General features: G+C 48.5%; 1 protein-coding gene across 4 annotated transcripts in view; it reads right to left on the bottom strand.

Moving 5' to 3' along the window:
• Positions 1–12,709, bottom strand: part of clcn1b (chloride channel, voltage-sensitive 1b) — a 32,073-nt gene extending 19,364 nt beyond the window's left edge. The window contains exon 1 of one of the 4 annotated variants that reach the window (XM_088619401.1): positions 12,228–12,709. In XM_088619401.1, coding sequence (XP_088475527.1) covers positions 12,228–12,278 — 51 coding nt within the window. In that variant the 5' untranslated portion in view covers positions 12,279–12,709. Of the gene's footprint in view, positions 1–3,515; positions 3,581–6,743; positions 7,108–12,227 lie in introns of those variants that run through there. The other 3 variants (XM_088619403.1, XM_088619399.1, XM_088619402.1) reach the window with 3 other exon arrangements.
• Positions 12,710–16,080: the final 3,371 nt, after the last annotated feature.

The raw sequence follows: 16,080 nt of genomic DNA, 5'->3' as shown, positions 1-16,080 counted from the left end.
ACCACTATCGCCTTCTCAGTTATAATTAGAGCACGTTTTAATCAGACACAGGCTCGTTTACTGAGCCCTCTCCTGCAGAGCTGCACAGGACAGAATGTGAGCTCCTCCACTGAAACTGCACTTGACCTCCTAGTGACTGTTCACAGCCTGCACTGAGTCACACCAAGCTCCTCTCCACACTGACTGACTGGACACTACAGCACAGTGACCCTGACTGACTGGACACTGGAGCACAGAGACACTGACTGACTGGACACTACAGCACAGTGACCCTGACTGACTGACTGGACACTACAGCACAGTGACCCTGACTGACTGACTGGACACTACAGCACAGTGACCCTGACTGACTGGACACTGCAGCACAGAGACACTGACTGACTGACTGACTGGACACTACAGCACAGAAACACTGACTGACTGACTGGACACTACAGCACAGAGACACTGACTGACTGGACACTGCAGCACAGAGACACTGACTGACTGACTGACTGGACACTACAGCACAGAAACACTGACTGACTGACTGGACACTACAGCACAGATACCCTGACTGATTGACTGGACACTACAGCACAGAGACCCTGACTGACTGACTGGACACTACAGCACAGAGACCCTGAGTGACTGACTGGACACTACAGCACAGAGACACTGACTGACTGGACACTACAGCACAATGAGCCTGACTGACTGGACACTACAGCACAGTGACACTGACTGACTGGACACTACAGCACAGAGACACTGACTTACTGACTGGACACTACAGCACAGTGACCCTGACTGACTGACTGGACACTACAGCACAGAGACCCTGACTGACTGACTGGACACTACAGCACAGTGACCCTGACTGACTGGACACTACAGCACAGTGACCCTGACTGACTGGACACTACAGCACAGTGACCCTGACTGACTGACTGGACACTACAGCACAATGAGCCTGACTGACTGGACACTACAGCACAGTGACACTGACTGACTGGACACTACAGCACAGAGACACTGACTGACTGACTGACTGGACACTACAGCACAGAGACACTGACTGACTGACTGGACACTACAGCACAATGAGCCTGACTGACTGGACACTACAGCACAGTGACACTGACTGACTGGACACTACAGCACAGTGACCCTGAGTGACTGGACACTACAGCACAGAGACCCTGACTGACTGACTGGACACTACAGCACAGAGACACTAACTGACTGGACACTACAGCACAGAGACACTGACTTACTGACTGGACACTACAGCACAGAGACACTGACTGACTGGACACTACAGCACAGAGACACTGACTGACTGGACACTACAGCACAGTGACACTGACTGACTGGACACTACAGCACAGTGACACTGTTAAAGAGAAAGGTAGAGAAACAGAACAGAAAGTTATTTGACATCTTGTGTCATGCTATGTGAGACATCTCAAGGAATCGCCATGCCTTAGAATAATTACCCCATACTTTGTAAAATTTGGTCAGGGGAACAATGCAGACATACTGACACAAGCTTATTTTAAAACTTGATACAAAACCGAGGCCTTGTCTGGTCAACAGAAGCCTGCAGATAGATTTACGGCCCAGCCCCAGATAGGTGCATGGAGCTGGGCCAGATGCCTTGGGAGAGAGTCCAACCGGGAATACCCCCCAATTCTCACAGCTGACTGGAAGTCTTTGGCTGGGATCGCACACAAATATTAAGACGTACAACGGATCTCAAACCAGCCAAGGCTTAAATAAGCACACAGGGGCCTGCAATATTAATGAACTCAGCAGGCCCTCACACACAGATCAATCTCAGGAGGCTAGCTCAGGTTTCCAATCTTCCCACAGTCATTTCCTGAGGGGAAAAACATTAGAAGAAGCCCGTGACTGCTGGAAAGTCCTGAAGTAATCGAATAAGGAATGATCTACTTGTAAATGTTTCTAAACCTGGGCTGTCCAGTCCTGGTCCTGGAGGGGTCAGTGTGTGTGTCTGCAGCAGGGCTGCCCAGTCCTGGTCCTGGAGGGGTCAGTGTGTCTGCAGCAGGGCTGTCCAGTCCTGGTCCTGGAGGGGTCAGTGTGTGTCTGCAGCAGGGCTGTCCAGTCCTGGTCCTGGAGGGGTCAGTGTGTGTCTGCAGCAGGGCTGTCCAGTCCTGGTCCTGGAGGGGTCAGTGTGTCTGCAGCAGGGCTGTCCAGTCCTGGTCCTGGAGGGGTCAGTGTGTCTGCAGCAGGGCTGTCCAGTCCTGGTCCTGGAGGGGTCAGTGTGTGTCTGCAGCAGGGCTGTCCAGTCCTGGAGGGGTCAGTGTGCGTCTGCAGCAGATGTGTCCAGTCCTGGAGGGGTCACTGTGTTTTCTGTAGAGTTGTCCAGTCCTGGATCTGGAGGGGTCATTGTGTCTGCAGCAGGTGTGTCCAGTCCTGGAGGGGTCAGTGTGTCTGCTGCAAGGGTGTCCAGTCCTGGTCCTGGAGGCTCAGTCAGTGTATCTGCACATATTCCAGGTACTTTAAACCAGTAACACCTGAAGAAGCTGTTGACCTGGTCCGATTGATCCAATAACAAGGTCTTTCAGGTCATTAAGAGCCCAGCTGGACATGGGCAAGCCTGTACTGAGCAAACTGGATGGATTGGTTGTGTCCACACTAGGGGACACAAGATCTCAGAGTCTGATCCTTTCAAGAAGTGCAAGTGCTTTGCCTCCGATTTGCCCAGCACACGTTTTCCCTTTTCAAAACGCGTGTAGCGTTAAATCAAGCCGACACAGGCCCCCTCCGCCAAGACAGAGACACAAAACAGCCGAGAACAGACACTTCCACTTTCCTCTGCGCTGCATGCTGAAGACGCATCGGGACATAATGCCATCCTGTTGTCGCAAAGATATCCAGAACTCGCGCTCAGTTCCCTGCTCTTTCCTGTTCCACTGAATGGCCGGTCTTATCGGAAGTGATCTTCTCTTTGGTCTCGGAACTGTTCAAAAGCTCCATCGTACCTCTCTAGCTTCTATCTGACACTGCGGCAGAGCTGTAGATATTCACCCCCGAGATGAGGAAGAATATCAATGCCCCTCTCATTAAGGGACAAGGCAAAGACACTGATACACAGAAACTACACACTGTCTGACCGAGACAACGTCAGACACCCAGACACAGAGAGTCAGAGAGTCGGACAGGCACACGGACAGATGCTGATGCAGTCAGATACAGTCACACAGACAGATGCTGATGCAGTCAGACAGATCCAGTCTCACAGACAGATGCAGATGCAGTCAGACAGATACAGTCACACAGACAGATACAGTCTCACAGTCAGATGCAGATGCAGACAGACAGATGAAGATACAGTCTCACAGTCAGATGCAGATGCAGTCAGACAGATACAGTCTCACAGACAGATGCAGATGCAGCAAGACAGATGCTGATGCAGACAGATGCAGATGCAGTCTCACAGTCAGATGCAGATGCAGTCAGACAGATACAGTCTCACAGACAGATGCAGATGCAGTCAGACAGATGCAGACCTCTTTCCGAGCTGTTCTCTTGGGCATTCTGTGCGTCTCTATTGAGGATGAATAAGTGAGATTCTCACAGTCCCGAACACTTTAAAAACTACAGGTTAATCATTAACACCAGCCTGTCACTCAAAGACTGTGGTGTCAGAGGAACAAAACCGTGAGAATTAAAAATACGCACAACTGCAGCTATAAACTATGACAGAGGCTCACATTGAAACAATTTTATGATCCCCTAACTGCAAAGGCAGATACAGTGCGACAGAGGGAAGATTAGAGCAAAATGACTGGACACCACAATACATGGTATCACTAAAGATTGACTGGACACTACAGCACAGTAACAATGACCAACTGGACACTTCAGCACAGTGACCCTGACTGACTGACTGACTGACTGACTGACTGACTGACTGACTGACTGACTGACTGACTGACTGACTGGACACTACAGCACAGAGACACTGACTGACTGACTGACTGGACACTACAGCACAGAGACACTGACTGACTGACTGGACACTACAGCACAGTGACACTGACTGACTGACTGGACACTGCAGCACAGTGACCCTGACTGACTGACTGGACACTGCAGCACAGTGACCCTGACTGACTGACTGGACACTGCAGCACAGTGACACTGTAGTTAAGTAACATTGAGAGCGGAATTCAGTATCATTGCATTTTTTGAAGAAAAGGGAGTAAGCAGAAAATGAAAAAAGCGAAGCAAAGATAAACGAGACAGCTAGAGAGGGCAATGGCTGTCATGCTGACATGAAGAATGACTGTGTCCTTCAGTCTCACAGCACAGCGCACATCAGCTCTGACAGTGACGTCAGAGAGTCAGGATTTGAGAGAAACACACTTCACTTTGTCTCTGTAGGACACAGGAAGACATTTATGGCCTTAAAGTACACAAGACCTCTGTAACGTACTGTAGTGTCCACTCAAGCACTTTATCACTCACTCTATTACTATATTATATCAATGCCTCTCACTCACTGTATAATAAATCTCTCAAAGATAAAGGACACAACAAAATCTCGATAGCTTGTCAATGTTTAACTACCATGAGAAAGTAGTTCAAGTAGGTAGCTGCGTCAGCATGCGTAGGAGCAGGTAACGGGTTTATTCCACGCTAAAAAGAAAACAAAGAAAACACAAAGTTTCGGCTGTTTTCTCATTTTCAGGAAAATGGGTTAACAGGAGTCAGACCTTATACACACACCTGGAGTCCAGACTCTTACTGAACACACTGTATACACACACACACCTGGAGTCCAGACTCTTACTGGACACACTGTATACACACACACACACACCTGGAGTCCAGACTCTCACTGGACACACTGTATACACACACACACACACACACACACACACACACACACACACACACACACACACACACACCTGGAGTCCAGACTCTTACTGGACACACTGTACACACACACACACACCTGGAGTCCAGACTCTTACTGGACACACTGCATACACACACACACCTCGAGTCCAGACTCTTACTGGACACACTGTATACACACACACACCTGGAGTCCAGACTCTTACTGGACACACTGTATATACACACACACACACACACCTGGAGTCCAGACTCTTACTGGACACACTGTATACACACACACACACACACCTGGAGTCCAGACTCTTACTGGACACACTGTATACACACACACACACACACCTGGAGTCCAGACTCTTACTGGACACACTGTATACACACACACACACCTGGAGTCCAGACTCTTACTGGACACACTGTATACACACACACACACCTGGAGTCCAGACTCTTACTGGACACACTGTATACACACACACACACCTGGAGTCCAGACTCTTACTGGACACACTGTATATACACACACACACACACACCTGGAGTCCAGACTCTTACTGGACATAGATGTCTATACACATGCTGTGTAGACACTTCAGGAGGAGAAGAAAGAAAGATGGGAGGGAGCTCCTCAGTAGGAGAAGCACAGACAAGCCAGGAGACAGTGGGATGTGTTGCAGGAGGCGGGGGGGAGCGGAGACCGGGTGATTCAGGAGGTAATCGAGACTAAATCAAGAATTCAGTTTGTGGCAAGTTCCCGGTGACTGAAGGACAAACTGACATTGAAGATTTTAATTAAGTGCAGAAATATACAGTACATATAGAGAGAGTGTTTGTGTGTGTGCTGTCAGTGCAGGTCCAACAATGGCCCACTGTCTGAACACTGCCATTAATGATAAAACCCGACTCTCTTACTGATAGACTGATAGAGAGGGAGAGAGAGACAGGGAGGAAGGATGGGGGGAGCAGGGAGCAGGGAGTCCAAACTAACCGACCGGACTGCCAAGGAACGGCGACGGATTTCTGTTTCTTTGCCTTTCTCATGTCTGATCTATTGATTTTCAGATACGCCCTGCCACCGAATATTTCACTCTAACGGGAGAGCAGTGCTCCCGGAAGAGTATCATTCCCGTTATCGTCTCATTGTCTTTCGGAATAATAGTGGCGTACTACCTGGGGACTTTTTGCTATTGGCGTGGCTGACAAACAAACCAAAGAGTTCACCGAGTATTTCATCTCTCCATTTATTCATCACCCCATCTCTCCATCCATCTCTCCATTTATTCATCACCCCATCTCTCCATCACTGCATCAATCACTGCATCCATCCATCAATTCATCCAATTCTTCACCCCATCTCTCCATTTATTCATCACCCCATCTCTCCATCCATCCATTTATTCATCACCCCATCCCTCCATCCATCTCTCCATTTATTCATCACCCCATCTCTCCATCCATCTCTCCATTTATTCATCACCCCATCTCTCCATTTATTCATCACACCATCTCTCCATCCATCTCTCCATTTATTCATCACCCCATCTCTCCATTTATTCATCACCCCATCTCTCCATCACTGCATCAATCACTGCATCCATCCATCAATTCATCCAATTCTTCACCCCATCTCTCCATCACTGCATCTATCCATCCATCCATTAATTCATCCATTCATCATTCCATCTATCCATCCATCAATTCATCCATTCATTATTCCATCTATCCAGTCATCATTTTATCCTCCTGGCTGTCAGTCATCTGTCCGTCACATTTTTATCTGTGTTTTTTCATTCCTACACAGCTCTCTCCAGCTCTCTCAGAAACCCCAGCGCTGCTAATACTACGAATGAGAACAGTAATAATGCTCTTACCAGCAGCTGATCTAAGTTCAGGACAGTTTCGAAAGTATTGATTCTTTCTTTCATCCTCCTGTTGTCTCCTCCGAATGAGAATCCTCTCCGCCTGTCTCTACCTGTCCCTGCACTGGGACGGAGAGAGCGAGTGGGTGGGGCTCACAGTGTTGTATGATAACGGCGATGGAGGCAGAGAGGGGGAGAGAGGGTTAACACGGGCTTTTTCAGTCCACAATTATATGTCAACAGCTCTTAATTCAGTGAGTTTATCCCCCCTTCTCGCAGTACAGTGCTAATGCACTGTTGTGTCCAGCCAGTGTCTCTTGGCAGCTCCTTTCACACTGCCTGCTCCACTCCGATCTCCCCCTGCCTCCACTCTGACACCCTCCACCCCGATCTCCCCCTGCCTCCACTCTGACACCCTCCACCCCGATCTCCCCCTGCCTCCACCCCGATCTCCCCCTGCCTCCACTCTGACACCCTCCACCCCGATCTCCCCCTGCCTCCACCCCGATCTCCTTCTGCCTCCACCCTGACACCCTCCACCCTGATCTCACCCTGCCTCCACTCTCGATCACAATCTCCCCCTGCCTCTCCGCACTCGGCCCCCTCTCTTCTCTCTCCCTCTCCCAGCCCCTCTCTAACTGCTCCCTCTCACCCCTCTGTAACTCTACTCTGGATTATTTTTAGCTGCAGTGTGACCCAGCACACAGGGACAGAACAACACTGAGCAACCCAGCACTGCACAAGCTCCCTGTTCACTGTTTACTGTCTCACTCTCCCTTGTCTCACTCTCCAGTCAGGACTCTAGCTGTGTCTCTAGCTATTGTCTCACCCTCCCGTGAGAATTCTGTCTCACTCTCTTGTAAGGATTCTGTCTCTCCATTCACTCTCCAATCAGGATTCTACCTATGTCTCTCCATTGTCTCACTCTCTAGCGAGGTCCCTGTCTGTGACTCTCCATTGTCTCACTCTCCAGTCCGACTCTCTCACTCTGCACTCGCTAAATCGCCACCGACTCTCTCACATAGCAAATCCTCTATGCTATCTGTCTCCTTCAGTGTTCAACCTTTTTACTTGGCGTCTCTCCCCGAGTCTGTTGTGTCCATCTGTTTCTCTGTTCCTCTGCCTTGCTGGTCTCGATTAATCCGCCTGCCTCCCGCGCGGCTCCCTGCTCATCCTTCCTTCTGTGCGGGTGTCCTCCTGCGGCCACCCCTGGGAACCAGCTGAGACCATGGGTCTCCGGCCAGGCATCCTACAGAGTCCTGCTCTGGGATATTTCATAAGTCATCCAAAACCACCGACGTCTGAAGTCTGTGAATACCTGTCTGTCAGTGAAGAAGTAATTTCTTCTCTTCTGGGAACTCTGCTCACTGGGGGCAGCAGAGGAGTAGAGATTCGTGTTCCAGCCAATTACTTAATTTCACGAAGCGCCATTTTAATTAATCATAGGCCGTCCCAAGATACGCAGACATCATCACCTTAAAGAGGCCGCGGAGCCCGGTATGATTCCTGCTCCCATCCAAAAACATCTTTTCCTTTAAAAGTTTGAGCCGTAGAAAAAAGTGATAGTTCTGGGTATGAGTAGGTCGCCTGGCAGTCATGTAATGGGTGTGATGGTAACGATCACATGCTAGAGTGTGATGGAAGGCTGGGTGTTTCGTTACAGTGGGCCGGGACACACACGGAGACACAGTCAGGGGGACAGAGTCACGGCCTGAGACAGAAACACAGCAGGGACTCAGGCTCCTGCCAGACATGGAGACGACCTCTTCAGAGCATGGAAACTGTCAAACACCGGATCCACTGCAATGATGTAAGAATCGGGTTTCCAGTCAGTCCGTGCTCACTGCCCACCCCGTCAGACAGAAGTGCCCAGCCTTGCGACCTGCTTCTAGTCAATCAGACACACTCAGACAAAAGAGCCACAGAGATCTACGTTCTCCTAATCCCTAGGGAGTGATCTCAAACAGTCCGATCAGGAGGTTAGAGAGTGGACACACTGACAATGCTCAGTCACAGGGCTCTAGACTCTTCTAGTCCCTGTGGACACATTGACACAGCCCAGTTACAGGGCTCTGGACTCTTCTAGTCCCTGTGGACACTGACACAGCCCAGTCACAGGGCTCTAGACTCTTCTAGTCCCTGTGGACACATTGACACAGCCCAGTCACAGGGCTCTAGACTCTTCTAGTCCCTGTGGACACATTGACACAGCCCAGTTACAGGGCTCTGGACTCTTCTAGTCCCTGTGGACACTGACACAGCCCAGTCACTGGGCTTTAGACTCTTCTAGTCCCTGTGGACACACTGACACAGCCCAGTCACAGGGCTCTAGACTCTTCTAGTCCCTGTGGACACTGACACAGCCCAGTCACAGGGCTCTAGACTCTTCTAATCCCTGTGGACACACTGACACAGCCCAGTCACAGGGCTCTAGACTCTTCTAGTCCCTGTGGACACTGACACAGCCCAGTAACAGGGCTGTAGGCTCTTCTAGTCCCTGTGGACACACTGACACAGCCCAGTCACAGGGCTCTAGACTCTTCTAGTCCCTGTGGACACACTGACACAGCCCAGTCACAGGGCTCTAGACTCTTCTAGTCCCTGTGGACACACAGACACAGCCCAGTCACAGGGCTCTAGACTCTTCTAGTCCCTGTGGACACTGACACAGCCCAGTCACAGGGCTCTAGACTCTTCTAGTCCCTGTGGACACTGACACAGCCCAGTCACAGGGCTCTAGACTCTTCTAGTCCCTGTGGACACACTGACACAGAGCTCTAGACTCCTGTATGTGGACACAGCAGACATAAGAGTTCCACAGCACAAACCCTCAAACAGAGTTCCACAGTCCATTGCTCTTATCACACAGTAGAGAGCACCGGTATCTTACAACCCTGAGAATGTTACGATTGCCCGAGGGAGGCGTACCTTTTGGTTCTCCCCTCCAGACACGACTGCCCCTCCCACGGCCCATGTGGATTCACTGCCAACACGATCGAGAACCTGAAGCCCTGCTGCCGTCCTCAGCGCGCAGACAGGAAGCCGGCGCGCACACTTCCAGCCATGGCAGCGGCACCAGCTCATCCCCCGTGTCTGCCAGAGCTCCGGGAGCGTGCTGCGCGCCCCCCGGTGGACACCGCCCGCCGCTGACGCCACTACCCTCCAGCGTGTGTCGCCGCTGCCCGGGGGAGCACGCGCCCCTAGTCGGGAGTCCCTCTCTGCCACTTGGTGCCAGGCTCTCTGCCAGCGCTGGGCTCTGGCCTGTCCGAGCACGATTCCTGCTCCCACTCACAGTTCATCGGTGTCACACTCTGCCTGGCGTTCGGCCCAGCAACGCCTCGTCCTGTACCCATTACACTACCGTCCCCACAACACAGAAGAGCTTTACTAAACACTGGACTCCAGGTGTGTGTGTTTGTATACAGTGTGTCCAGTAAGAGTCTGGACTCCAGGTGTGTGTGTGTGTATACAGTGTGTCCAGTAAGAGTCTGGACTCCAGGTGTGTGTGTGTGTGTATACAGTGTGTCCAGTAAGAGTCTGGACTCCAGGTGTGTGTGTGTATATACAGTGTGTCCAGTAAGAGTCTGGACTCCAGGTGTGTGTGTGTGTGTATACAGTGTGTCCAGTAAGAGTCTGGACTCCAGGTGTGTGTGTTTGTATACAGTGTGTCCAGTAAGAGTCTGGACTCCAGGTGTGTGTGTGTGTATATACAGTGTGTCCAGTAAGAGTCTGGACTCCAGGTGTGTGTGTGTGTGTATATACAGTGTGTCCAGTAAGAGTCTGGACTCCAGGTGTGTGTGTTTGTATACAGTGTGTCCAGTAAGAGTCTGGACTCCAGGTGTGTGTGTGTATACAGTGTGTCCAGTAAGAGTCTGGACTCCAGGTGTGTGTGTGTGTGTGTGTGTGTGTACAGTGTGTCCAGTAAGAGTCTGGACTCCAGGTGTGTGTGTGTGTGTGTGTGTGTGTGTGTGTGTGTGTGTGTGTACAGTGTGTCCAGTAAGAGTCTGGACTCCAGGTGTGTGTGTGTGTGTGTGTGTGTGTGTGTACAGTGTGTCCAGTAAGAGTCTGGACTCCAGGTGTGTGTGTGTGTACAGTGTGTCCAGTAAGAGTCTGGACTCCAGGTGTGTGTGTGTGTATACAGTGTGTCCAGTAAGAGTCTGGACTCCAGGTGTGTGTGTGTGTATACAGTGTGTCCAGTAAGAGTCTGGACTCCAGGTGTGTGTGTGTGTATACAGTGTGTCCAGTAAGAGTCTGGACTCCAGGTGTGTGTGTGTGTATACAGTGTGTCCAGTAAGAGTCTGGACTCCAGGTGTGTGTATACAGTGTGTCCAGTAAGACTCTGGACTCCAGGTGTGTGTGTGTGAATACAGTGTGTCCAGTAAGAGTCTGGACTCCAGGTGTGTGTGTGTGTGTGTGTGTGTGTGTGTGTGTGTGTGTGTGTGTGTGTACAGTGTGTCCAGTAAGAGTCTGTAAGAGCAAATATCAGTTTCAATTGCTAGACTAATCATATTTTAAAGAAATGGAATTTGCCTGCTTTTCTGCTCCTTTTTGAGCAGAAGAACCTTCTCTTAGAGTTGTCCTGCTCTTTTCCACGTGCCCTTTTAAAAGACACACGCAGTTGGACGGAGAGACAGTCACAATGTACAGCTGATGTGGACAGAAAATAAGGAGAAAATCACCGTTTAATGGAATCATTAAATCAGCAGGTTTTCATCCCAGGTCCGTTTTTAGCCCAAATTATCTTATTACTAGCTTAACTCGACTAGTTCAACAGCTCCCAGCTCGTCGAGCTCTGAAAACGCCAAGAAACCTGGAAAGCCCAGCAGACACACCGGGAACTCAGGGCTAAGAACTGGACAGCCCAATTTAATGCACCTAACAGAGAAAGAAACTTACTCCACCTTTACTTCAGAATAATAAACAACTTATGCCGATGGAAATATCACATAGAAATAAAGCCGAGCAGGGCTGGATAGGTTACAGGTGTACTGAACATAGAGGCATACCAAAAGGCAGCTTTGCGAGTGCACACGCATTGGACACACACACAGAAAAGCATTTCTTCTTCAAAAGCATAAGCAACCCCTTTGAAGAGACACGTGCACTCAGTACAGAGACATTAACACACATTTTCTCATATAAATTACGACACGACACTGTACCGAATCCAAAAATACAGGCTGAAGCAAGGCAGGTTTGTGCAAGTTGCTTGGACAGACGTGGTTGGAAAGCAGGGAGAAAGAGCCAATAACACAGATCTACCTCACAGGATTGTGCAGGACCACCAGCACTGCGGACACACACACACACGCGCTGCTCCACAGGCACTCAAACACACACACACACAAACTCAAAGCACCCCTCAGTAAAACATCTGTTTGTCGCGACAGGCGGGTACGAAGAGACAGAGAGGCAGAGGGATAGCCAGAGAGGGATAGAGCGAGAGACAGCGCAACAGAGAACAGACAGAGAGAGACACAGATCAAAAGCTTGTACCAGAGTTTGCTGGTATCGCAGAGCCTTCCTGTGCGTTGGGTCTGCGGCCATTGACAGGCTGTCACTGACCCAAAAATAACCTGGCCTGCCTGGCTCAGCATTTACACTGAGAGTCACACACACTGCAATATCCACACACTGAGAGTCACACACACTGCAATACCCACACACTGAGAGTCACACACACTGCAATACCCAGACATTGAGAGTCACACACACTGCAATACACACACACTGAGAGTCACACACACTGCAATACCCACACACTGAGAGTCACACACACTGCAATATCCACACACTGCAATACCCACACACTGAGAGTCACACACACTGAGAGTCACACACACTGCAATACCCACACACTGAGAGTCAAACACACTGAGAGTCACACACACTGCAATATCCACACACTGAGAGTCACACACACACTGAGAGTCACACACACTGCAATATCCACACACTGAGAGTCACACACACTGAAATACACACATACACTGCAATATCCATACACTGAGACACAACATACACTGCAACACACATACTAACACACAGTCATATACAGTGCCTTGCGAAAGTATTCGGCCCCCTTGAACTTTTCAACCTTTTGCCACATTTCAGGCTTCAAACATAAAGATATAAATTTTTTATTTTATGTGAAGAATCACCAACAAGTGGGACACAATTGTGAAGTGGAACGAAATCTATTGGATTTTTGAAACTTTTTTAACTAATAAAAAAATGAAAAGTGGGGCGTGCAAAATTATTCGGCCCCTTTACTTTCAGTGCAGCAAACTCACTCCAGAAGTTCAGCGAGGATCTCTGAATGATCCAATGTTGTCCTAAATGACTGATGGTGATAAATAAAATCCACCTGCGTGTAATCAAGTCTCTGTATAAATGCACCTGCTCTGTGATAGTCTCAAGGTTCTGTTGAAAGCGCAGAGAGCATCATGAAGACCAAGGAACACACCAGGCAGGTCCGTAATACTGTTGTGGAGAAGTTTAAAGCCGGATTTGGATACAAAAAGATTTCCCAAGCTTCAAACATCCCAAGGAGCACTGTGCAAGCGATCATCTTGAAATGGAAGGAGTATCAGACCACTGCAAATCTACCAAGACCTGGCCGTCCCTCTAAACTTTCAGCTCAGACAAGGAGAAGACTGATCAGAGATGCAGCCAAGAGACCCATGATCACTCTGGATGAACTGCAGAGAACTACAGCTGAGGTGGGAGAGTCTGTCCATAGGACAACAATCAGTCTTACACTGCACAAATCTGGCCTTTATGGAAGAGTGGCAAGAAGAAAGCCATTTCTCAAAGATATCCATAAAAAGTCTCGTCTAAAGTTTGCCACAAGCCACCTGGGAGACACCCCAAACATGTGGAAGAAGGTGCTCTGGTCAGATGAAACCAAAATCGAACTTTTTGGCCACAATGCAAAACGATATGTTTGGCGTAAAAGCAACACAGCTCATCACCCTCAACACACCATCTCCACTGTCAAACATGGTGGTGGCAGCATCATGGTTTGGGCCTGCTTTTCTTCAGCAGGGACAGGGAAGATGGTTAAAATTGAGGGGAAGATGGATGCAGCCAAATACAGGACCATTCTGGATGAAAACCTGTTGGAGTCTGCAAAAGACCTGAAACTGGGACGGAGATTTATCTTCCAACAAGACAATGATCCCAAACATACAGCAAAATCTACAAAGGAATGGTTCACAAATAAACGTATCCAGGTGTTTGAATGGCCGAGTCAAAGTCCAGACCTGAATCCAATCGAGAATCTGTGGAAAGAGCTGAAAACTGCTGTTCACAAACGCTCTCCATCCAACCTCACTGAGCTCGAGCTGTTTTGCAAGGAAGAATGGGCAAGAATTTCAGTCTGTCGATGTGCAAAACTGATAGAGACATACCCCAAGCGACTTGCAGCTGTAATCGCAGCAAAAGGTGGCTCTACAAAGTATTAACGCAAAGGGGCCGAATAATTTTGCACGCCCCACTTTTCATTTTTTTATTAGTTAAAAAAGTTTCAAAAATCCAATAGATTTCATTCCACTTCACAATTGTGTCCCACTTGTTGGTGATTCTTCACATAAAATAAAAAATTTATATCTTTATGTTTGAAGCCTGAAATGTGGCAAAAGGTTGAAAAGTTCAAGGGGGCCGAATACTTTCGCAAGGCACTGTACACAGTCACACACACTGGGAGTCACATACACATACCTGTACATTCGAATCAAATGTGCTTGTACTGTACACACAAGAGAGTCAGAGGCACTATGATACACTGAAGTCCAAAACACTGCAACACATCCTGCCTAACTGGCACTCAAATAGACGAATAGTAACATTTAGCAAGAACAAAGAATTTATAACATAATAGGTGCAGAGGAATTGGGAGATGGATGTGGATTTGAAATGTTCGAATACGAGACGATGAATGGGTCCGAACGTGATGAATGTAAATCTGAAATGCTGTACGTAACACGATATATCTGATCCACACAGGCAGCAACAAGAGGAGCCTGAGACAGTGGAAGAGCAGACAAGAGCACTGCCCCCCTGTGGCGCTCTGTAAAATGACCAGCAGAACATTTCAAGGGGAACTGCGATGCAATGCGATATTTTGATTTATATTTATTTTGGGGTGAGCATCAGCATTGAAAAGTGCAGTTCACACAGCAATGAAAGTGAAATGCTCACAGTAACTTGTTAAACCTCCAATTTACGTAAAAAAACAGAGGACATTTCCAGATAAGTGCAGCACCACATTCTGCCATTCAGAAGCAGCTCTGTGACAACGTAAACATGCAGGCTCGTGAATGCATCTCTGTTAATCCGGGTTGTGCCGATAAATATTACTTACTTGTCAACTCTGCACGCAGATCACGCTGGAAGGTTTCTGTGGTGAAATACCTGCTGCACAACCTGCACTTATTCGCTCGTCCATCACAGCACATTAGTCATTACAGGGACTAGTGAGCAGGAAGGGCTGCCTCACCTCACAATTCATGGGAACCCGCCAGCGAGGCTGCAACAACACGGCGACTTACAGCACGTTTCACGAAGTTCACGATTTAATGTTTGATTCGGGACTGGTACACTTTTATGCGGTTGGCGAGATTCAATAACTGGTCTGAGAAACTGGGACGGCAGTTCCCCTTTAACTGAAGAAAAAGCTTCTTATTTTGACCTCGGCTACTTCACTCGGATAACCCTGAGGACTGGGGGTATAAATGATCTTTTTTTAGTTTTAAAGCTCGTAACGTTTTATGTAAAAAATGAACTTTCTTTTGGCTACTTCAGATGCAGATGCATTCTAAGCATGAAGTGTTGACATAAAGCTTATTAAGTCAGGTGGGTAGCTGCGTCAGCATGCGTAGGCTGCAAAGGAACAAGTAATAGGTATATTCCATGTCGAAAAAAATAATAAAAACAACGTTTCGGCCGTGGAGCCTTTTTCAACTGTGTGGCACACCTGAAGAAGGCTCCACGGCCGAAACGTGTTTTCTTTTTTTTTTCAGCATGGAATAAACCTACTACTTGTTCCATAAAGCTTATTAATGTGTTTTGACTGCTGAATATTCATTTACCCCACGGTGTATTTTGTTTTCCATTTTCTTTTATCGTACAACAAAGCTTTGAAAAAACAGAGAGAGGGATTTGCCACATTAACCTTATTTAGATTGTGAGCTGTAACAAACGAGTTCTATTAACAGTGCGCATACCTGCTGTAGGTCACAGAAGTACGGTCCTGGAGGAAGGGCTTAGGGCTTAGAGCAGCATTCCTGCTCCTCTCCCCTGTGCCCACTGGGCTACTGCTGTTGGTAACTGCAATTGTAAGTCAGTA

This window comes from Lepisosteus platostomus, chromosome 25 (assembly GCF_059453375.1).
Source record: "Lepisosteus platostomus isolate fLepPlt1 chromosome 25, fLepPlt1.hap1, whole genome shotgun sequence".
In the NCBI taxonomy this organism is placed as follows: Eukaryota; Metazoa; Chordata; class Actinopteri; order Semionotiformes; family Lepisosteidae; genus Lepisosteus; species Lepisosteus platostomus.
Note: the sequence above shows the minus strand (reverse complement) of the source record. Positions and strands in the feature narration are given on the sequence as shown.